General features: G+C 39.7%; 1 protein-coding gene across 1 annotated transcript in view; it reads left to right on the forward strand.

The window, feature by feature from the left end:
- Positions 1 to 25,359, forward strand: part of LOC140234735 (uncharacterized) — a 162,474-nt gene that overhangs the window by 104,578 nt on the left and 32,537 nt on the right. Inside the window, exons 3-4 of the mRNA XM_072314772.1 lie at positions 9,106 to 9,139; positions 23,772 to 23,910. Of these exons, the coding sequence (XP_072170873.1) occupies positions 9,106 to 9,139; positions 23,772 to 23,910 (173 nt within the window). The remainder of the gene's footprint in view (positions 1 to 9,105; positions 9,140 to 23,771; positions 23,911 to 25,359) is intronic.

Raw genomic sequence — 25,359 nt, forward strand, 5'->3', positions numbered from 1 at the left:
GTACATTGGTCATCCTGACACATCTGCCCACAAATTAGAATTATCACAAATCATCGCACACACAAAAAGAAACCCTGGCAAACTTGATATCTTCATTAGAGTATACTGCACCTGTCTATCCAAGTGAAAGAGCCCTTTCAATAAGTCGTAGTCAGATTATCAAGGAACACTTACCATTTCGAATAAAAGATATGAATATTTTTTCGATTTTTCATTATTCACCTAAATATGATGAAAGTTCATGCTCCGCTGCTTCCCCAGGATAAAATGATTCCATCTCATCAAATCTTTCTGGAGTATGATTTTGCTGAAACTAACTATAATCTGAAGAATGTACCTCAACCTCTTTTGCAAAAGTGACAGGCGGTAGGTATATTTGTTTTGAGCTTTCAAAGAGGAAAACCTTTATATATGTAATGATAATCAGATACAAAAATCTTCTTTCGTGCATTGCTATGACTGAACCAGATAAAAAGAATACAGTGTTCCAAAACTGCTCGGAGCCAGGTGTGATGCACCCTTTTACCGTGGGACTCAATTCATTAGCGTATTGGAGCGAAAGAAAATGTCAGGAACACCATTGCAATCTTTTTACAACGTTACCAGTAGATGACAACAATTATGAAAGTTCTCTTGTCGAAAATTCCCAAAACAAAAGAGGGTTCCGATAACATCAGTAGCTGTCGCGGAAGCGGGCGTTTGTCGTTTGCCAAACATATAACGAGGGTCTTTCTTTCTTCTTCCTCTTTCTGTGTCCCCCCCGTCTCCCTCTTGGACTTTTTCCCCTTTTACCTCTTTTCTGTTAATCACACCGTTGCCAACTGTGTTTATAAAGGAAGGTTACAGCGAATGTGCATCCGAAGTCACAGAGACAATTAGAAAACCGTGTGCGTGTGATATTCAAAGGGGGCAAAGGCAACGCAAAAAGTTGGATAACTGCTTCGGCTGTCAGATGCATTGTTCATTCAGACGTCAGGTTATCAGTCCGTCGCGATACCAGATTCACCTGCCGCCTCCTGGCTACTTCCCTTGCACTTCGTTCTGTTCCTTCTGACAGAAGGACCGAAGAATATGCCTTGACATCGGCACTTGATATCAGGCGAGCTCATCATAATGGCACAACTTTGTTCTCAACCTATACTTCAGCCGTTTGGTCGTATCTGCAGGCCAGCACTTTAAGAGCCAGAGCCCTTTTATCGATATTCGCCTGGACCCCAACCGCTGAGACAGTTCTCGATACTACTCGCTGGAATCCCTTCTTCTGTACTTCACCATTGCGAAGCGCATCCATCTTAACTTGGCTCATGCAAACTTCCTCTATTCGCCAGCTCATTCATGTCGGACAATTTCTTTGAATGCCAGCAAGACGAGGAGTAATTCTGTTTTTATGCGCCAGCTGAAAACGACTCCGCCCACTTTTTAACAAAGTCGGTTGCCAAGGAGACAAAGACACTTCAGGCAGGGAAGATGGAGAGTCGTCAGCTGAGCAACCGGGTGCACTTGATGGCGGCGCAGCTCGAGCAGTACCTGCTCGAAGCACAAGACTCGTACGTGGATCAGCTTCTCAAGCGCAACTCGTACGGTGAGTTCTCTTGGAGCCCAACCACGGAGTTCCGCTAGCAAAGAATAAAAGGGAAGCAGAGTTAAACCAGGGAGGTATTCCGTCTCACCTCCCTGGTTAAACCGTAGAGCAGCACGTAGCTCCATGGTTAAACAAACCAACAAATGATTATGTACTTAAAGTTCGTTCACATTTTTGTTCTCTCTTATCCCTAGAAAGAACATCGTATAGTGACAATTTACGATTAAATAGGATCTTAAAATCCATTAAAAATTCGGGATTAGCAGTCTTGAACCGTGTTTATTCGTTTTAAGATTTATAGGTTATGGTGGCAACCTCTAATTCAACGAAGGTGAGAAAATATGATATTGGACCTTGAAAGTATTGTTGCATATATATGTTGTCTTAAAAGACGCATTAACTTGTGGTAAGATCAGCATGCGTGTTTTAACTAACGAAACTGGAGATGTCATTGCCCTTTGGATGAGACAAAAGCTTGAATTTACGAGTTTACTCTAGGAATGATCGTGTTGTCATGGTAGCGATAGGGGCAGAAATGGTTATGATTCGTTCATATTAGTTTTGTCAAAAACCACAATGTTTGCTGCAGTCAGGGCAGTAAAATATCGTATCGTCTACATCAAGTAAAGCTATAGATAACGGTACCAGCCCTGTACTAATGAAAACGTTCATTGATTGCTTCGTTGAGTATTGTTATCTTGAAAACAACATTTAGGATGAGAAACGACACATCAAAATCATCCCAGGTGTGTTCTTCACCCTTGGTAACAATTCATTTAATTTCTTTGATATAGTGCATATCATTCTGACCGCCGAACTGGTTCCTCTGCTTCTGTAAATTGGAACCCACTTCCGGCTCCGTTCGCGCCCCTCGAAACGCGCGTGCATTCTCGAACATACACATGTTGCACCAAGGAAGTGGCAAATCTCCTTTCAACCTCTTTGGTTGTCACACAGCGGAAATGTCAGCGACCAAATACACTTCTGTATATTAAACTGTACACTGCATAATCGATTTCTGCCGAAGTAACCTGGAGAGTCATATGGCTCAATTGGTAGCGCGTCTGCCTCCAGATCCAAAGGACCCGAGTTCGATTCCCGAGTCTAAATGAGCAATGTTGTGTATAATCATCCCATCCCCACTAGTAAGAGGCAAAACACTTTATCCCTCGGATAGGACATGCTTAAAGGAGACCTCCGGATGATTTTCAAATTTTTACATTTGAGCATATATAAATTAGTTATACTGGGTACAGAGTTTCAGGATTTGTAATGATTGGGATGAAAAATAAGAATGTTTTCGAAGTTTATAACAAATTGCAATGAACAAGGATGATGACATGGCAGCCTCACCATAAGAATGCATGAGATGTGGCTCAAGGAAGCAGCACAAAAGAAGAAGGCATGCATAGATTACACACAGGTGAGCTTGCAAGCATGCGGTATTGTAATGGAATGACACTGCTACATTTCTGAGATTTGTGAGGCTCCTATGTCATCATCTTTGTTCAGTGTAATTTGTTTAAGGTTTCTGAAAGTACTGTTTCTCTGCTCAAGAACCACAATAAATTCTACAAATCTATACATGAAGCTGTTGATTTATGTACTACATGATGTGAAATTATGAAAATCGTCCGGAATGCCCCTTTAATGGAGGTCCCGTGTGTGACAGAGTCAAAACTCATACAAGTAAAAGATCCCTCTTCAATCGTTCATCCCAAAGAGAAGGGTGGATAACCCGGTGAAGTGGCCCGCCTCACATCCAACTGGACACAATCAATTGCCCATGTAAGACCAGCTCTTGCAGTTGAATATTGTGGGCTATCCAGCCATCTTCTCAGATGGGAAAAATGAAACAAACAAACAAACAAACAAACAAACCATAACGGTTCGATTTGAGTATCAAATGAGAATGTTGAGAATGTAATTGAGGCTACTCATGATATTGACAAAAACTTCTTAGTTATCATATCATAATGCTTAATAGTTCATGACTATCCATTATAGGATTGATCGGTACTGTGCGTCACTTTCTGAATATGAAACAGTGTAGTTGGTTTCCTATTTGTCCCCTTGTATCAGCGAGGAAATTAGAAGAAGAAAAAAAAAAGAAGAGGAGGAGGGAGACGAAGAAAAAGAAGAATGAGAATGCAAATAGAAGCAAATAGCAAATCGTCATAATGGATCAAAAATTACTGTCCCGCGACTGCTTTCTATAGAATGGAATAGTTCACATTCACCAAAACGCATGTAGCGGTTGACATGTTATTCATGCTGACCTTGACTTCAGTAAAAGCGGATTCATCTGGTTTAGATTCAGTTATATCGAGGGAAGCTGAACTTGGGACTATAGAGAGTAAGAAAAAAAAAACTCTCTCTACCATTGTGATGATTGGTTTAAGTGGTGCTTGATTTAGATCTACCATTACTTCCTTGATCTAGCAGATAAAAGTTAGTTGAAATAGTTAACGTTGATCTTTGTTATCATTTAGACGTCAATGTCGATCATCAGCTCTTTGAAGGCACTTGATAATGATTGATCTACTTGAGAAACAGAAATGATCTGATTTTGATCATGAGCACACTGAAAGAAAATGTTGATGTCGTACATGATCATTCTCCTACACTCCTTTATTTTGGGGAGCTTGTACCTCAGTGTCTCATGTGCTCCGGTTTTGACCCATCATCTTCCTCTTCCTCTCGCTTTTCTCTGTCCACTGTGAAGGTAGCCTCTTCCTGTCATTAGTTCCGCCCTTTCTTACCTTTCCTCTTTCCCTCATTACAAGGGAGCTGTCTTGTGTATGTTAATATGTCTGTATGTGTGTACTTCGTCTTTGTCTGACTTTATTTTCTTTGCCTCGTTTTATCAGTTTTGTTTTGTAACTACAGGTTGTTGTTGTTTGGTTTTTTTGAGGGGACTGCAGACTACGAGCTCTGCTTTTGAGCAGTCCCCTCCATTTCCAACCATTTTTTCCGTACTTGTCTTGAAATTACAAAATTGTATTATTTTTCATGGTGTGTTTTTTATTGCATTGTTCGTATCATTAGTGTATGTGTATTCAAATGTTGTACTCGTATGTGCTGGAAATTGAATGAAACGAAAAGAAATCTTTTAGACATTTTCATTCGTTGAGGAATTAAGAGAAAATTGGGTGAAGGAAGAAAATCACTCTGAATATTTATCTTCTCCTGGAGACATACGAAGTCAAAATTAAGACATCATTCAGAAGGGCAAAATTGATCTCTTATCGCAGTGAAATATCCCTCAGTAAAGAAGACTAAAAGATCTGCAGGAATTGGGTCCATGTCAAACACCTATGTGGGGAGTGCACGGACAGAATGTGTGACTTATCAGCCCATCAGAACAACCAAATCCCATGTCGTACGAGAGCAAAACACACAAATACTTCAGAGGAGAGTGGGCCTAAAGGTGAAATTCATATCACTTGAATGGCGGTTTGACAACCAGAGCGGTTTCCAAAGGGCTCTTTGAAATGAATCGTTCATAGTACGTGAGTTATGCCATTTAGGTCATGCTCCTCGTTTGCTTTGTGGGCAAGATCAGTGAAAATGTCGGACTGTCACGTAAATTTCTTTTTGCAACTATACAAATGATATATTTAGGACTGCTTCATTATACATCTTACAAAAGAAGTCGATTTCCTCATACAAAGTAAATGGTAAAAGCAAAAGTTAGTCGTGTTTGTGTATTTAAACTGTTGTAACTTTCGTGTTCCCTGTTTCTCTCAGACTTCATCCTTAGATGAAAATGTATAAGTTTACCGCAGAGTTGTGTATGTAAAAAGAATGTGTTTTCGGAAGGTCTATGAACGCTCTTCCATTACCAGGTGTTCCAAGTGTCACAGATTACAACCTCTAGGCATTGCAGGGTCACAAAGTCCAGATGCTTATAAATCTGCACACATATTGTGCATCAGACGCTTAAATCAAGAGGTGGAAACCATTTTCCTGCTAAGATTGATCGCAATTCGCCAGGGTGTCGCAACAAGGGCACTTATACATGATTTGATGAATTGATTGCGGGATTAATACGAACATAATTCATACGTAGTACAGGTGACAGAGGAGAGTCGTGGACAAAATTGGCACTCGCACAAATTTCGTTCACATCTTTCTGTAGAATCTCCAAATGTGCATTTCTGTTTATCTTGACATTGTCTGTGCATAATTATAACAATGGCAGAGGACTCGGAGGTGGTTGTGACTGCGACGGTCGTTCAGGACTGCCTGGCGTGAAAGTGAAAAGCGCCCCCACCTCCAAATTCCTATTGTCGCTTTTGTCTCCGCGCGGGAATGTTGTTACGATATCATTTCTGACTCGTCACTCGTTGACTCGCTGTGAGGGATTATGGAACAATATCTCTGTCAAAACATCACGCAGCACCGTAAGAGATCTCCTTAAGGACTTAGCCTCTGACACCATGCCGCACAAAGAATTCTACCCGCGTATCGAATTCTGGAAGTATGCTAACAATCTTTGGGAAATATTTTTGGCATGTCACATAGCTTCAAGCTAGAAGAAAATATAGTTTTAAGTTGCTTTTTTCATATTTAGGCTTATATGTATGTGATCGAAAGTACTAATTCACTGCTTGAAGTGCCAACTCTGAGCTCGCAAAGCTCAGTGAACATGACCTAAAGGAGAAACTCAAAACGAGTTGAGCAGGGTGGGAGAGGGCGGAGTTAGTGTTCCCTAACTTTCTGTCGGCATGGTCGGTAGCATATTTAGGAGCAATAGAATGCTCTTCAGAAGTGGAACGAAGCAGGAAAATACTGGCGCAAGAGTACCAATAGTGGCCTAAAAGACCTACTTATTTCAATGTTTTAGGAATGCCTTATCAGGGACACTTAGGAAGTTTTGCAACCTCCATGTATTTCAGATATGATCGCGCACAAGATTATGGATTCCGCATAATTTCAGAGCTGTCGACAATCGTTCCTCATAAGTTTACGATTGCCGTCAACATGCCAGTTATTACGTGCGTATAATTGAATGATCTGAGTAAGCGCTAAATGCGTATTACTCCTTTTCGTTCTTTAGCCCATTTGTCACACATTTGACGGCATGGATCAGCCGGTTGGGCAATTTCAGCTACATTTTGAAATAATCGAATTGCTCTCGTTGAGAATGAACTCTCAAGTTGAGGTCGCGTCGCGAGAGCGATTACCGTCAAGAGAAAAATGATTTCCATGTTGTCATCATCTTGCCAAACGGAGCGGCGCTATACGGAGTGCGAGAAGCGGTGAAGAATGACCCATGGGACAACCCCCAAAATGGGGTTAGAGGGGTCCTTTCGCTTATTTGGGGTCAAGCGGGGTTGATTTGAACTTGAGTGAGCGAGAACAAAGAAATGGGAACAGCCAGCGCCTCCGTGGACTTTGGAGTCCGTCGAGGTACCCTGCCCCCTTCGAAAGGGAAAATGAGAAACATTTGCGCTGGCGCGAAAGCGTGTTATTGCGAATTTTAGGCCTGGGGCTTAGAAGACCCTTTTTTGTTTTATTGTTTCGGTGAATTTGTCCTGAAATCTTGGGTTTACATGGATTTACACAGCCCCTGAAGGCGCATTTAAGCTGCCACTTCCTATTCGTGACTTTTTCTTGTATTCAGGGTTGTGAAGGTAGAGTGCATAGCTTCCATTTAAGACCAAAGTTTACCGAAGTCGTAATGATTTACTGCTTGACATTATCATATTGTATGAATTGGAGATGTTACTCGAATTTTGTATGAACTGCATGCGAATGCACGCTTCGGATCACATATATTCATAACTGGTATGTTTTTGAACCTTGCTGTAGATTGCTTAAAAGCTCTATTGAAATTACTGTGCAGAAGCCACTGAAACATGTAAAATGGCGGGGGTTTCATCCCAAACGAATTTCAAGATCAAACTAATCGTATACCTTCGTAATTATATTTGTTCTCATTGTGACTCCCTGGACACTCCTTCTTGACTTCATCTATTTGTTTATGTAGTCACGTATTCATCATGTTTATTATTATTATTATTATCATTATCAAATCATCATCGCGGTTGTCATAGTCGTCATAATTTGTATCATCATCATTGTCACCTTTCTAAACCCCTTTTCTTTCATTGATCATCGGCTTGAGATGTAGATAGGTAATGTTTAGATCTTCTAATCGGATATCAAGTCGCACGTCGGGGTCAGCTTGATCTTTGTGGTGGAGCATGTTTTCATTCCGAGTCAGAATTGACCTCTCTGAAAGTTTTGGATGCGCAGACTGACCATCTTTTGCTCGCATCCTCCTGAGCATAACGATGTATACACAATATTGTCGGCAAAGATTCGCAAATGCGTCGTGACGCGCGGCGCAATATAGTCAAGGTAATCTATCAATTTTGTTGTTTGGTGTAGACCATGAAAAGGAAGAAAATACCCTCGGAATGCGGTAACAAATTCCAGAAGTCGCCGGCCAAGCCTCTGGAAGAAATTCAACGTACTGTAGCAAGAGATTGTGACCCCGAAAACGTGCTCTTCGTCGTGTTTTCACTGAGCTTAACCATTGTAAATCTGGCGTGAAGTACTGGCACGCCTTTTCCCGAGAGACCTTGCGTGGGGGTATTCGGAAGATCTTAAAATGGCCGTCGAACCAGACACGCGGCACATATTAGGTCTATTTATTGACGGACCCATCAAACGAAGCCGAAATCGTTCTTGCCTTATAAGTTATAATGACAAACACTCCATCTTCCATGACATGTACCATTTTAAAAAAGCTGAAACTCAGCGAAATATTGGTCCCTCTTGAAGCACACATCGGCTTTCGACAATACATGTAGTTTGGCGATCTTTTGGCATCAACAACGATCAAAGTATGACCATGTGTCAAGCCTGCAATAAACACACCATCCCATTTAGACACGATGATAGTTAGAGTTAAATTCGATTCCTTCCAACTGCTATAGATGTACCGGCTGCCATCATGACCCATGCTTACCTTTTGAGTTTTACGCCATGGTCTTGAGTCCAATGAGTTTGCTATGGTGAAGTGTCAACAAATTTTTCACTGTCAATCTTACAACTGCACTGTAGAGAACTATAAGTCATGAGCAGGAAACTTTCTGAAAGTGAGGCTATGCAACGGATAACTTCGACCAGAGTGAACGTTCCCAAGGAGCTCACAGCTCTCCCATTTAAGGCAAAAATGGCTAAAACGCAGCTTTGCTTTAAGCTGAGTCCATAAATACCCAATTAAAAAGAGTGAATTAGGCCTATTTCATCAGTGTGATGCCAACTTAAATATCTACTAGTATATTGTTTAATTGTTTATCTCTGCAGCAGCTGAAAGTAAGAAGGTTCAGCTCGCTTTTCAAGCAGAAAGCAGCTTCTTTGAAGATATTCTGATATCTGATGGTTTCAAACAACACCTTTCAAATGACATATCCTATTTTTACAGGAGTGATACGCAGAATTTCTGCAAGGGAACACACACTTAACTTTTTCACCCATTTCTCCTGTTTTCTCTCTCCCTTGCTCAGGTCTCAAGCTTCTCGACATCCTCACGAATCTGAGGTAAGTGTGCATGGTTAAAACACCCCCCCCCCCCCCAAAAAAAAAAAGAACAAAGAAAAAAAAAGAACAAATAACACGTGAATGTGTGAAATGCACTGATCTCTATGTAATATAGAGATTACTGGTATAATGACATTGCAACCATAGAGCTACATAAGGACTCCACTCCACAGAGCGTCTGATCTGAACAACCTTATACAACCAACAGTGAGTGCGTACGTGTCTGCAAGCACCCAGAGAGACAACCTGAACTGTTCTGTCTTTCGGACCACAGCATTATTGCTCCAAGTGCGCTAACTTTGCAATATTCTGGTTCGATTAATACCTCTTAAGTTCCATTAATGAAACTGATTAAAAGATTTTAGTCTATAGGAGCATAACGTGCGTGCATGCACAATGGCGAAACGGTTCGTCAGCCATGTCAGCCGCAAATCATTATCCTTCTTTCATCAGCTAACTTCGGTAGAGTGGAAGGCTAAATAACGATAGTCAATGGCCTGACTGAAAAACGATGTATACGCATTGACAAATACCACTCGCTCGTTTAATTGCACGACAGGCAAATGCGAAGTTCGTTAAGGGAGGTATATTTTCAGTACGTTTAGCTCCACTAGAATTTGAGATCCACGTCGAGTAGAATAAGTAGGGCATTGTGGATGATAGAGAGTGCTTCTCCTTTCACACCTCCTATGAGTAGGGTGTGGTTTTGGACCCTACAAGAAAGAAGGGACAACAAATTGTATTTTGAAACGTCTGTTGGACACGCCCATATACCAACGTGGAAGCTAAATACATAATCTCTGGCCCGGAATGTGACAAATGATAATGGTTTGCCTGGTTTCGTTCAGTCAGCCGCAGGAAAAAAAAAGAGGAAGGAAAAATGAAAAGGGAAATAAAACCGAAAAAACAAAATCACAGATAGCCCACAGAGTCATCGAAACTAGTTATCATGTCCGCCATGCCAAGGAAACTCACCTGCGACTCCGGCGAGATTGTATGGTTTGAGTATCCTCAGACACTCTGTACAAAAAGCCATATTTCAATTCAAGCGTAAAAGTCAAACACAAGTCGTATGAACCCAAATTCGATTGGTTGGAAGGCGATTGTGTTTGATCTACAAATTTGCTTTCGGTATATATTTTTTTGTGTGTAATAGCGCTATAAAACGGCTCCGTTGGTGCAATGCATGTTTATAACACAATTATTTAAGACATTTGAGGCAGAGAGTAAAACAAAATATTTCTTTCCAAACAAGAAGTCGGCAGTGAAAAACAGAACAGGACTACTATGCGAGTGATGTCAAAATCATGGAGGATATAGGTCAAGATTCCCAGGTGAATCCTTGTGAGTTAATCCTCTGCTGATATCAAGCTAACTTATTTTGTTTTTGGACAATATTGTCTAACCTCCTGTTAACAGTCATGGTTATTCAAGTACGACAATTCTTTGGAGAAAAGCTCTACTTTATGGCTTATGGCGTTTCTTTATATTTCTCAGGACACCCTTTGTTTTGTCATGAAAGTGTAGTGTAACGAAGTTGATTCTTCCACTTCCCGTTTTGATTTGCTTATTCATTAGTGTACAGCTGTAGGCCTACATAGCAAGCTGAGACTGCAGGTCCCCCTCCCCAACACACACACACACACGCACACACGTTTGGCTTTTGAAAACAAACAAAAAAGTTAAAAATGAAAAAGGAATAAAATCAAGAAGCCCCATGAATAATTCATTGTCTTACAAAATATGTGACATCTCGAATTGTTGTAATCATCCTATGAAGTGATGATTGATAGCTCATGGAGTTAACCAAAACTTTAAAAAAATTGTAGTTTTGAAAGGATAAATCGCTTTTCCTCGGACTCCACTTTGTGTACAAATAACGTGCCTGCATCACTGAATGTGCTTAGTGTACGTATGTAGCGCTTTAGCTGTGGTATCATGCATGGTTACTTTAATATGCAGTACACTATAGAACTTGCGTGGCTATGATTACACACTATGTAGAACAGACGAAATCATAGCTCGCAAAATTTTCTTATCATTATTATTTTCGATATCTTTGTAGGCCTGGACTTCATTTCTCCTGTGCTTTTTTTTTTTTTTTTAGCAGAGAATGAGAGAGAAAGTTCCGGTAAACATTAGGTCGGAAACATTAAGATGGTGTTCGGTACTTGATACCAGTAATAAAGAAGCCCATTCATTCAATTTCCCCGACAAAGGCTCATGGGACTAAAAAAAAAAAAAAAAAAAAAAAAAAATGAGACCTCGTCGCGGGTGTAAGTCCTAGGTCACATTCTTCCCCGCTTGGAGCCCTTCTGAATTTAGCGCACGAAAACGAAGAATTCAAGTACATCCAGTGAGACCACACAAAATCCAACCATGGAGTGTCTGAACAAAAGATGGTCTATTCTATCCTCCCTTAAAAATAGCGTCCATGCAGATAAACGCCGGATCTGGGATCATTCAAGTTTATAGTTGTAAGCATAGTTCTTACCAGCTGAAAGCCATGGCAAAAAGGGTACGTTTATATCGCTTTTTCTTTTTCTTTTTTTTTAGCATAAGAGCACCTTTAAAGGAGACCTCCGGATGATTTTCAAATTTTTACATTTGAATATATATATAAATTAGTTATACTGGGTACAGAGTTTCAGGATTTATAATGATTGGGATGAAAAATAAGAATGTTTTCGAAGTTTATAACAAATTGCAATGAACAAGGATGATGACATGGCAGCCTCACCATAAGAATGCATGAGATGTGGCTCAAGGAAGCAGCACAAAAGAAGAAGGCATGCATAGATTACACACAGGTGAGCTTGCAAGCATGCGGTATTGTAATGGAATGACACTGCTACATTTCTGAGATATGTGAGGCTCCTATGTCATCATCTTTGTTCAGTGTAATTTGTTTAAGGTTTTTGAAAGTACTGTTTCTCTGCTCAAGAACCACAATAAATTCTACAAATCTATACATGAAGCTGTTAATTTATGTACTACATGATGTGAAATTATGAAAATCGTCTGGAATGCCCCTTTAAAGAAGAGGAATTTCTCTCCCGTGTTGCCCATACGGTGGCCTTCAGATTTAAAAGAGTGGATAATGTTTGTGCATGCCCATATGTTCAGCTGTAGATTTAAGAGCTGTGATCTGTATTTGATCGGACACGGTCATGTATCACGATCTGTGATGGTTACCAAAGTCTACGCCAGAACATTGACAGCATTCTTGGCAACGCGAATGAATATTCATCCCCCTATTCCTTCGCGATATTTTCTATCGACGCGGGAAACACTCATATAAGATTTATTTCTGTTTGCCGGAAACATTTTCCAGCCTGTAGGCCTACACAATGTGTCTCTGTGGACTTTGTTTCCCCCATTGTGTCTATATTGTTCTCAGCTTTATCATTAGTCCATAACTCATTTCGTTAACATGGTATTTTGTCGCGTATATTTCTGTCACGTATCGCATAATATGCTCTGTCTATACACTTGTCTTTCTTGGAATGTGACTTGTTTCTGTCCTGTTCCATCTATCCTCCCGCCACACCTCTCGTTTGTTCACATGCAGTCTCTTCCACAATATGTTGCTATGCACTTTTTGTGTGTGTGTGGCGGTAACACCCTTGACCTGGCTGGCAAGGTAATTTACCCTGCCGGTAAACTACACCTTCATCGTATATAAAACCACCAATACCAATAGCCCCATTAGCGCCGGGGGGGGGGGGGGTGGCAGACTGTAGTAATAAATGACAAGAGTACATGTACAACGTCATGTCACTTCGGCCTTTGATACCTTTACATTACGTGGAAGGTCATTGCAGTAATAATGAAAGAGGATATTTAGCAGACAGAGCTAAAATCGAATTCGTAATTTGTGGAGGTGGTACACTGACCAATGTCGACGGTCAAGTACACATCTTTGGGGGTATACGAAGTGGGAGCTGACCGTAGAACTCGAGATATTCTTGTCAGGATATATTATGTATCTATCTAGCTGACACTATATGGTAGTGTTGCGGTCTCAGTGAAGAGAAGTTTATCAATCTTACATCATGTACATTGTGGGGGGATTGTGATATGATTTTGTCCCTTGATCCCTCTATATACCCTCCTTGTTCCTCCATATTCATAAATCCATCAATGACATACGGATTGAAGTCACAGGTCTATTCCGGTCAGTTCTTTTAACGGGCATCTTTGCCACAGGGAGCAACATTTCACCTCGCTATACCCCCTTTCTCATCTCAATTTCATCTATTGAATAGCGTTGAATTTCGCCCAGGATATTCTTGAACCCTGCGCCTCTTTTGGTGACTTGTTTAGAGCCGGGAAAATCAGCCGAAATGTCTGAACAGCATGCTCGAACGTGACCCCGGGTCAGACGACGGTCGATAAGTTTGCAAAATGCTCGAAGGTCGAGTCGGGTAGAGGTCATTATTCTTCCGAGAAACTTGATGCTCGCTCCGCCGACCAAAATTATTCTATCATCTTCGTGATCGATGAGGTGTGCTTTTCCTTAAAGGGACTGTACAGTAGTGGTTGAGGTGGGGATTCATGTTTGAACATTCTTAAGTGAGATAATGAGAAACCTCTTATGAAATATGAAAGAACATGTAATTTTAAGAAGGATTCAACGTTTATTTGATGAAAATTGGTTTTCAAATGGCTGAGATATCCAAAAAAGTGATAATAATAAAAGGCGACATGCCACAACTTTATTAGGATCTCTTTGTTTCACCTTGTTTTTGGATATCTCAGCCATTTCAAAACAGATTTTCATCAAATAAACTTTTGATACCCCTTAGAATTGCATGCTCTTTGACATCTCATAGAGTGGTTTCTGAATATCTTGCAAAACGTTAAATGCTAAATCCTCACCTCGACCAGAACTGTACACACCCTTTAACCCCTTCAGTCCCTGGAAGGTAGTGAGGCCTAGCTGCTTTGCATGTGTTACTGGTATGAGTGGAATTTCAGTAATAGACGACCGTTAAATGAAAGCGAGATATTATTTAAAAAGGTTCAGCTGTGATATTTAATTCTTCAATATGTTTCCCTCTACAAATGCAATTTGTTAAGATCGCAACTGCTGATCTGTAAATTAAGAAACATGTCGGAAAAGTGATTCCCTCTACAAATTTCATTAGTAGAGCGAGACAAATTGAAGAAACTCACACCTGAGACGACCGTTAGTTGCCATAGAAATAAGGTTGGCCAAATTTTATCTCCAACTCCTCTATTTAAGGTATATAAGGCAACTGGAAGACCGTAGGATATCCTTCAAGTTTGTTGGCTGGTTTGGTGTGTAATATGGCCTCATCGGTCACTAGAAACTCTTGCTTTAGGCGAATTTCCCGTGTTCGCAACCACAAAGGTTATGCTTAACCATTGTCAGACTGCAACGATACATAGTTAAGGTTTTGACTTTTGTGTCTGTGGCTAGCAACAAAGAAGTTGGATGCATTTAAATTACAGTATATTACAATTACTGGGCCGATGGAAGAATTTGGCTGTTAGGATGATAAAATGCCTCAGCACAGCGTACATCCGCTAAAAGACTTGAATAGTCTGAACCACAACAGCTCCTAGTTGACTTCACTCAATCCGAGAGCGATTTACAATGAATGAGTGATACGCCGAGAAAAGGAAGAGAACTGCAAGAGCACTTCTTAATTTCTGTTTTTAGTGATTTAAGATAAGGTGATTACAGTTCAATCATTGATTTAGAAAAAACAAGAAAGCAAACATGGGAAATGATTATAATATGTAGCAAGTAGGCCCTTCTACATGATGTAAAGTGTGACAGAGCAACCTTCAATGTCAAACCACAGATCAAACCGCCGTTTTAATTAAAATGTAATCAGAAAATTTAACGCAGGGGTATGTGCTGCACCTTGACAATCATGAGAATCACGCTGTCCGTCACTTAAAACTACACTATGTTAATGAAATCAACGTATTTTAACGAGAATTAATTGTGCTTTTATGTTTATTGAAAACTCCAGAAGCCACCCTCCATAAAAGGCAAGTTACTTACGCTATAATACCACGCCAGATTCCAAGAATTATGGAAACAAGCCAGATATATTCAGATAAGCCGTGCGATAAGACGCAATATGAAGAGGAAAATCACGACTTGCCCGCGAAATATTGGGGGGGGGGGGTTGAAATAGGAGTGGAAAGACAAATAGCAAGGGAGAGTCAATGTCGGAGAATTTTCATACGACATCCTGGTAGGTGTGCGGAAACGATAACAGTGAAGCGTTCCGTACACATTTCATGTATAGTTTTTATCACCTTCATGATATCCTCCTTGGGTTTGTTTGTGGATGTTTTTTTTTTTTTTCGTCTTTTACATTTAACAAGCTTCCGTCCCTGATAGAATCTATCCTTGCATTTCGCCATCGTGAATACATCCAGTTAAAGGCGCTAATACGTGCCGGCGTGGCGTGCAATACATTAATTCCTCGAACTTATACACGAGGGGAAAATGACCAACCAAAATAATAACTGGACGATGTTTTCTTGTTGTAATTTTCGGTCTTTTCAGGAAAAAATATAAGCTTATGTACAATATATCTATTATCAAGAAAGTATGAGAATTAAATAGCTAAACTCTATGAAACCCTCTCGACTTTCGAAATTTTCGAGCACCGACCCCTGAAACCGTGATACTCGGCACAACGATGACTGCTTTTAGTCGAGTGCCATCAATGTCGTTGTCATGGCGACACAGTCAACTTTGCGCGTACTAGTACTTGTACCATGAAACGCTCGCGAAGAGGCTGCTCGCAGTTTCAGTGACGTTATCCATTATTGACTGGCGAAAAGAGGCAATTAAACTAATTTGGATTGCTTTGACATTCAGACGCTACAAGCTCGTAGCGAACAATATTCACGAGTCGTAATTCCGTTGGAGCAATTTATTACTGGCATCATTACCGCCATTACAATCCGTGAATTCTACTAGGTAGTAAGTGACATTTACAGGTTGTGTTAGGAAAACACACACGCGGATTTAACATGCAATGACATGGAACGGCCAGGAAAAAGAAAATCTACAGCATAACGCAATCTTGATGCTCTTTCCATAAAAGAACATGGTCATGTAAGGTTTCCTTTAGATGTACTCATCAAATTTACAAATCGTCGGAGATTCTTTCCCGCTCCCTCACCTTGTATAAAATTACTATTTGTAACCATGGTAACTTGTCATTCGACCTTCTGTAATGTTTTTCTTCTGATCACGGTCAGTACTCGATCAATTCCGTTTGTGTGTTGATTTCTCCGCAAGAGGCCAAGTTAGGTGCATAGGTTGTGTAAAACAGCCTTTCTTTGCTGAATCAATGAGAAAAAAAAAAGAACTTTATGTCATCAATTCTATATTGTTGTCTTTATGGTGTAGCTCAGTTCAGTCTTATTTCTTTATTCCAATTTCAATATAGTGTAATAAAATTTAACAAATTGTCGGCATAATTATTTGAGTCGCATGCATATCAATATACAACATAAAAATTATGTTATGTCATTTACCTCATGTTTCACAGTTAAAAATAAGATCGTGTATGATGTACTTGATGTACTGGAGAGAAAACTAGAGGGTGTTTCGTGCGTTCAAAAATACCGCGCAATTCCAATGAAATCTTCTTTGTTGTTTGTGTTTCTTAGTCCTTACATTGCTAATAACTTGGCAATACATTTTGCGCATGCTTAACAACTGACGCGAATTCACAGATGAAACTGTGCAGAAATCTTGGAAGACTGAAAAAAAAAATGACCACAGAGAACTGCTATACGAGGAATATTGCATCCCTTGTTTTCAGAACGTCTTCATCGGCTAAAAGAATGATGAGTGCTTGAACCAATATTGCTGTAGATGAGAGGAATCAGTGTTTCGAGAAGTCTCATTTTTAATACCTTTTTTCTTCGCTCGAAGCAAGTCTTTATTTTCTAGTCCGTTGTTTGTCTGTCTGTCCGTCCTGTCCGTTTGAAGGGGACTGGAAACTTTTCAATTACCTTCTAAAATAGTGGCAATCCAATTATGTGGTTTGGATATTCCATTGTCATGACGGTAGGTTCGGATCACCAATCAAGAATTTGCCCAATTCTTTTTAGAATCCAATACCGTCATCATTCTGGTAGTGTCTCGTCATGAAATGTTGTGTAATGTTTTCAGGTATTGGCAGTTATAGATGATTAGGGAGGCGGGGTGCTCTGAAGAAAGGACAGTGTCTGCATAAGCTGGTCACTAGTTTCTGCCTCAGTACCACGAGTTCTAGCTTATTCCGTACTCATCAAATTGACAAGATTAGATATGATTCAAATGAGTTGTCGAGCTCGAGTGGCGATCTATTCAGATGATTCCGGAAAGATAATACAGGAGATATGCATTCCAATTGCTATCGGAAATAAAAAGACATTTTTAAAAGCCTGTCACCCTCGAAAGTTCATATACTCCACGCTCTGTACTCACCTTGAATGGCCTCTCTGAGGCATGCCATTCCAGAAGTGGTATAGCACCATTATTCTCTGCAATGCAAAGCGATTCAGTACAGCACTTCAGCGAAAAGAGCAAATTTAGAGATAGGGCGTCTGTACATTTAGACATGCATGAGGCAAACACACACCTGGGTTAAGAGGACAACGGATCGCCATCTTACATTGTCTTGAACAGACACCATATCTCTTTTTTTTAGCTTTGAAATTGACCCAATTTCACCCCCCATAGACTCCTTTTTTTTTTTTTGGTAAAATGATGATTCATACATCTAATATGCCACTTTTGTTATTTTCTGTACCTGGATATTTGAAAAGCAAATACGAGTTTGATGTTTAGTATGTATTTATTTACACTACCGTTGCAAAGTACACCAGTTGTATTCTACACTCGTACTCGTCGGATTGGGAGTGTCATAAACCCAGCTTGACAATGACATTGGTTAGAGAAAATGTAAAGAGGTTTCAAATTTCTCTGAGAGGCATCAGCCTGAAATATAAGTATATTATGAATCAGTAATATTTTTTAATCTTTTTCTCCTATACGCCAACGAGCTCTTTCACGTCCTCTGCAGCCAGACTCCACCTCTTCCTCCGGGCAAAACTGACCGAGAGCTTAATATGAAAACTAACATGACTTAGAAAGTGAACAAGACATACGATTCTTGTCTTTGCGTGAGTAAATTTCTTGCAACCATGGAACTTTCGGGCACGCCCGTACGTATACGGTAACTTGATAAATTCCAGGTGCTTTTCATCACTAACCCGTTCTGCTCCGTGTCAAAACTCTTATGAATGACTGCTAATCATGCGAATGGTGTTTTACACCCTCTTTTCGTTTGTGGATCTGGGGCTGTTTCACTAAATTCTAAAACCAGTCCTACGTTCAATTCAACTGATCTCAGAGCAAATTTTTGGATCAATCAGTTCTCAAAAGTTAGAAACTGTTTCCTACCCCATTTGGGAACAATATCTTGCGCCCATTTCCATGTTTTAGTATACATTACGAATGTCTATGTATACATCCTTTCCAACTGTAGATCTGATCTGAAACTGTCCCAACTTTGGGTTCATTGTTTGGCTCGATTTAGTTCAGTTAAACAGGGCCCAGACTGTAGATAGTCGGGACATGATAGCTACCTTGGAGCGGCTATCCAAGCTGATCTAAATGAAGGGATAAACGCTCGGTACAATTATCAGAAGACGATAGATTTCTCATTTAAATTTGATGTGGAATAACAGTCTAACTTTCCCATACAGCGTTTTGTTCATAATAATAATTACAAGTTTTTTTTTTTCAAACGCTATTTCTAAATGCGTTGTGTTATTCATATCGTCACCATATTGTCTGAGCATCACAATGAATAATCTGTGGTCTAAATACGCAGAACGAGATGCGCTATCGAATAAGTAAGTAACCTTCAATCTTCATATTCGAATACGAAATGCATTTTTCATTCCAGCAACGAGGAACTCGGTAAATAATAAACAGCAGACACCAAATTTGCCGACATGCTCGAAAAATGATAAATAATGGACAGACTCTTTGTCCCGCTGTCAATCGCATTCTCAGCGATTTCCGCATGATTACAAACCTGTATCAATAAAACAACATGTCAGATATCCCGTGTGTATTGTTCAAAAGATGTCGTTTTAAACCTGTAAAAACAACAAGAAGAAAAAACGAACTGTTGCGGGTCGATCCCCTCTTGGTAACCTCCACCGAGTTCCCATCTTTCCCGCCCACTGTCTTTATACTTGTTCATCTGATGTTCCACATTTATGACTTTAATGACTGATACAAGTGATGTCTGCATGTCATATGCAAGTGTGTTTCGTTTATTTTGTTTGGTTTTGATTTTTGCTTCTTTCGTTTTTAAAGGTAACTTTAATGAGAAATATGAAACAAGGCATTCCTCTTTTTATTTGCAGAGTTGGGTCAGGAGGTCACGTATTTATTCTCTGCGGTTTGTTATTATTATTTTTTTTTTGGGGGGGGGGTAGGGTTTGGCGTGAATTCATGTTTGATGCAGCTATGCAAAAAAAAAAAATGTATCGTGAGAATGTGGTGAGAGCTGAGTTCAGGAAGGTACGAAGTTGGCATAACTATTAGCAGCGTTCTTGACAGAATAGACGCCACCAAAACCTTGCGAGACCGGAGTCTCAAATGGCGTTCCTGGCAGCTCTGCGCCCATGGTGATATACTCTGGCTAAACCCTCATCCAAATTCGAACAAGTTGAGACTCCCGGGTTCCATCCATATAGCCTGTGGCTACTATAGCTGTATACTCCCTCATATCTATAATCAAAATGTTGGATTTTTGAAACATCGGGATTGAAGCTGAAAACGTTCTGGAAGCTTGACATTGATGTCAACGCGGTAAGAAACGAAGCTGCACGCATTATAAAAGTATGTGTGTTAGGTCGTATCTCATAGAAATATTATCTGATCTGTCTACATGATCTAGGACAATTGCCGTGATCAATGCTTTTGAAAACTTTATTATGCACTATAGCGTACGAATAGGTCTTCCTAAACGAGAAAATCTACTTGAAGTCATTTCACATGATGTACCATTATTATGAGTGGAATTCTTCGCATAATGTATAAGACTGCATAAAGCAGTGGTACGTCGATTACTGCTTGTATGTCCAAATGATGCCAATTACTTGAAACTTACGTAATCAATTGCCTGTAAAGAAATCTCACACCCCTCTCTTTCTTTCTTTCTTTCTTTCTATCTGTCTATCTATCTATCTATCTATCTATCTATCTATCTATCTATCTATCTATCTATATATCTATATCTATTTGTCTGTCTATCTATCTATCTACATGTATCTATCTATCTATCTATCTATCCATCTATCTATCTGTCTATATATCTATCTTTCTATCTATCTATCTATCTATCTATCTATCTATCTATCTATCTATTTCTATCCGTTTGTCTATATCTATCTATTTATCTATCTATCTCCCTATCTCCCCACCTCTCTCCCTCTCTCTCTGGAGTCTTCTCTCTCTCTCTCTATCTCCCTCTCTCCCTCTCTCAATATGAATGAAACACCTTCATTGATCCTCAAGGGAGTTATTTCTTATGAATCAGGGCAGTATTAAAGTTGTTTGAATGATATAGAGCTATCGCAGAGGAAAGCAATACGTTCTGGTAAAAAATCGGTGTCAGTTTACAAGTATCAGAGGCCATTGCCAAACTTCCGTTCTCATATATTCTAGAACTTCTGATATTTGCCCTAGACAAGACCGTTTTTGTTTCTATTTTGTAGAGGTCTACCTGTCAAAATTTGGGGGTCATATTATTAACCGCGATCACTTTTGCACTTCCCCTGTTTGTGCGCACCCTCATTCCAAAGTTTTAAGCTGCTGTGCAGTTGTGATCAGGTTTCTTATGGACACATTCCCGCTTTTCGTTCTGTTGCCTTTGTGGATGGTTAGCGCTCTTACCGAGACGTGGGTGGATCAACTCATATATGATTACTGAATTTGGGGATACATGTACTAGTAATACGCACTCAATAGTGAAAAAAATCAGAACTTAAGCGGTGAGCTCTCTCCTGATACAAAAAAAAAAAAACCCAGCCCCAAACACATTTTGTCTTCGCAAACGACAAAGCGACGAAGAAAATGACACGACTGAATGTGCCACAGATCATGTATTAACAGGTATTTCCCTTATGAAGCCCCATTGGTCCCGGAGAGAGAAATCCCTCAGATATGATAGGGCAAGCCGAACTGCGTAATAGTCAATCGCAAAATCCCCGTTTGTTTTCTTCATTTTTTTCGGTTAACTTAATATGTGTCACATGACAGTGAAATTGTATTCATGAGTGCATTGTATATTCTATTTTGCAGGAGACTCGAACGTCTTATGACGTGCCCGTATGAATGTTTGTGTTGAAGTACGTGTGCGCCTTCCATAATGTCCAATTGTGTAACCGGGGTCGTAAACAGAAATAGGAAAAAACAAGGTGTAATAGCACACAATGTCATGTCAATAAATGATGATGGTACAATATATCATAATCTGCCTTGTTTGTTGAATACAATTTCGCCCCTGTTGTGATAACAATTCGTTTTATTTGCTTGTGTATGTGTGTGTGGGTTTTTTTTTTTTTCAACTTTAGATAATAAGATAATCGGGCCTATGGGCTGAACAATAGACCAAAAATGTTTGATAAATCAGGCTAATGAAGCTCGAAGAGGAAATTCAAACGCATTAACACGTCATGGTATGAGGATGATGATTATTTTTTGCTTCCAAACTGGTGGTATACCGGAACTATTAGGTTCCTACAAGATGTCAACCACCATACCTCTGAGGCGCCACTTCCTTATAACACAGTATATGTGTCGCAGAGATTTGCAGTGAGTGGTGTAAACGTGTAACGTCCATGCAACAACATTCAGGCCAGTTAACACCTTTGTAGCTGGTTTTTATGAGATGACAAATATCAAGAGAGGACCCTCTTTTTTTGGGGGGGGGGGGGCTATGGGGAGTTACGTTGGTAGAAGAGGTCAAAAAGTACATCTCAATCCTTGTTGTGCTGGACTCGGTGTGTACAGATTATCGTAATGTGTATGTGTGTGTGTTCGCCGAAGGCGCTATTTTGATTGACGTGAAAAACACAATTACGGTCCAGAGCACTCTCAAAACTAATAATCCCGAAAGAAAAAATATGAAAAGGAAAACCGCAGTTTGCAGGAAAATTGGGGGGGGGGGAAGGGGACAACCTTTGGCAAATGTTATCATCTCTTTGGAAAGGTGAAGAATTTATGCGAGTTGCGGTTTGAGTGCACAGCGCAAACTTTGGGGGAAAGATGGGGACCAAAAAAAGATTATGACCATGAACTATAGGTCAATAGCATTAGGATGGACTCAAGGTGAGTTAACGATCAAGGTCTTTTTATGCATATTAGTTTTGCTTACTCATTGGTTAGACCTCAAGTCAATGCAATTATATATATATATATATATATATATATATATATATACTGTCGTACATGCTTTTAATTGATCGTAAGCGCTTTGGGCCTTGTGGGAAAAGCGCACTATGAATAATAGTAATAATAATAAAAAAATTATATATATATATATATATATATATATATATATATATATATATATATATATATATATATATACATATATATATATGTATGTATATATATATATATATTATATATATATACATGTATACGCAAATGCGAGATCTAATATAAGACTTCTTGGTGACAAATATGATGATTGATAATGAGATCGTTAATCTCCTATCCAAAAGGTCATGTTTCCTTTTCACTTCCGGGCGGAAGTTTGTTGCTTCAGCTACAGTCTCCTTTCAAGCCGCTGTAGCTTCCCAATAGAGGTAACTCCAAGCAACCAATGCATGGCGTATCTATCGCAGTGTCTGGTACTAAGACTTGGTGGTTGGCATTTTACTGCTGGTATTTTGTTGTTGCTTTTGATGTTGTAGCTATTTTGTTGAAAAAGACTATTGAGAAATATCAAATGATCACCGGGCGAAAAAAAAAACCAAACAAACAAACAACCTCTTGGTGTTGTTCATCATTTACCGTCATCATTATTGCGAAACTATAGTCTTATTGGCACGAGATATGGTTTTCCGACTCATGATAGACTGATTAAATTCAACTATTTTGGGGAGTTTGCGGAAAGAAACTGATATGTAACGCCACAGTTCATGACCATTGACTTGGTCGACACCTACACTACCTCAGGAAGTTCATAGCACATGGGCTTTGGCCTGGGTGACATGATGCATATCAGGCATTTAATCCAAATACCGGCAGCTCATCAACTAAGCATGTCGTAATGATTGCTCAGAGTATGAATACATTTCTTCATAGAACATTATTTATGAAGCGTTTGATCGCAAAAGAGTTAACTCCCAGTCTTGCTAACTTGAGATATTTGTGATTTAAAGCTGCTAAGAATAACAAAATAATGAGATAATGTGGGGTACTTTTTATCATAGCATCAAGAATATATCTTGTTATAACAAGTGAGGTACCATTAATTGGAAAGGTTTCATTTCGCTCTATCATTGATAGATCGCTCATTCATGGTTTTTTTTACCTATTTTTTCCCGCCAGAAAAACGGAGTCCGACGATCTCGACCTCGTCGTCCAGCTCGATGTCTTCGACGACAAGAAAGTGGCGGATGAGGAGCAGTATATCCCTGGTGTCGACCTCAACAACCACATCGATGTCTTCCATGCCATTTTCAAGCAGGTAAGAGAAAAACCCATTAAAAAAAAAAAAATATATATATATATATATATGCTGTCCTCAAATACAGGAATGTAATGCATATAAAAGCTTTCTTACATATATAAAGGAACACGAGTGCAAGTGTATTAAGTATTCAAAATGTACTGCTCCTTATCTATATCTATCATATAACAACATACCTGCCATTTTAGTTTGAATTAGCGGTATAAACTGACAAAGAAGTTAATTCTCGCGACGCTCTACTTTTTACCGGAAGAACGTAAGGGTAGGTTAATTTCCACGAAGAGCTACTGATAATGACCCCTCTTCGCCGGCTTGCCTGCTATATATTGCTTACTGACATTCGCCCACGTTGCTTGGTTATCTACCAAACAAAACCCCAACAAAGATCCAACACCTTTAGCACCTTGAATGCTGGTTTTGATAAATTTACCCTCAGTGAAAAGTGCAAAACGGTCAGCAGTGGTCAAGTAGTCGGGCATGCGATTATTGGTCATCCTTATGCATACAAAAGGACATATCCATCTTTATCAGTCCAATCTATCAGGTTAACTCAGAGAAAGTTAATTGACTTAGCAATAGATTATTACTCATCACATTTGACTATACCAGCTTTGTTAAATGCGTGAAGTCAGATGTATTGGAAATCCAGCGAGTGAAGTAAACAGAGGAGATTAAATATGGCATTACTTGATGATGATAATGATTATAGAGGACAGTGGATTCTGTAGGGGAGTTACGATCGTTGATTGCGCGAATGAAGGTCGTCACGCAACAAGCGTGAGGTCACTCAGCACCTTATCTGTCTGCATGCATGATAAAATAACGGTGTACATAGCCAGGAATGATATGGGAAAATAGCAGCAGTTGTCCCTAGGAAGCGGGGATTATGAGGTCGTGTGGACATCCGACTATATGAAGGAAGACTAACCGCTAGAGATTAAAATTGACATACATCCGAGATAACAAAGTGTCGTTACCATGCGAGTGTCCCGATAAATAGTGACAAGAGCGCGGGAACGCGCATCTCCACCAGCAGATTGGCTCCGGATTAAGTTAACAAAACATCAACACTGGGCAACCGAAAGAAATTCGGCCAAAATGCATTCAGTGATTATTATCTATTTTCATACTTATTATTTGTAGCTGTTCATTGGGACACTAAAATATCGATTGAGTTGCTTTCGTTCTTTGATGCCCGCTTCCTCATACGCCTCCATCCCATTATGCCTTTCACTGAACATGGATTTCAGTTTAGTTTCATAATTTCTTCTTTTTTTTCTTTCTTGTTTATGTGCGCTTTGGCTGAATTGACGTACCATATTGAACTAGACAGACTGTGCGCAATTAGCCTTTTAATCGGCAAATTACTGCCAGGTTACGAAACCATTCGACACCAGCTTTCAAATGGAGCCGCGTTTCCTCTTTAGCGTGAAAAACGGTGGTCGC

Source organism: Diadema setosum, chromosome 11, assembly GCF_964275005.1.
Source record: "Diadema setosum chromosome 11, eeDiaSeto1, whole genome shotgun sequence".
In the NCBI taxonomy this organism is placed as follows: Eukaryota; Metazoa; Echinodermata; class Echinoidea; order Diadematoida; family Diadematidae; genus Diadema; species Diadema setosum.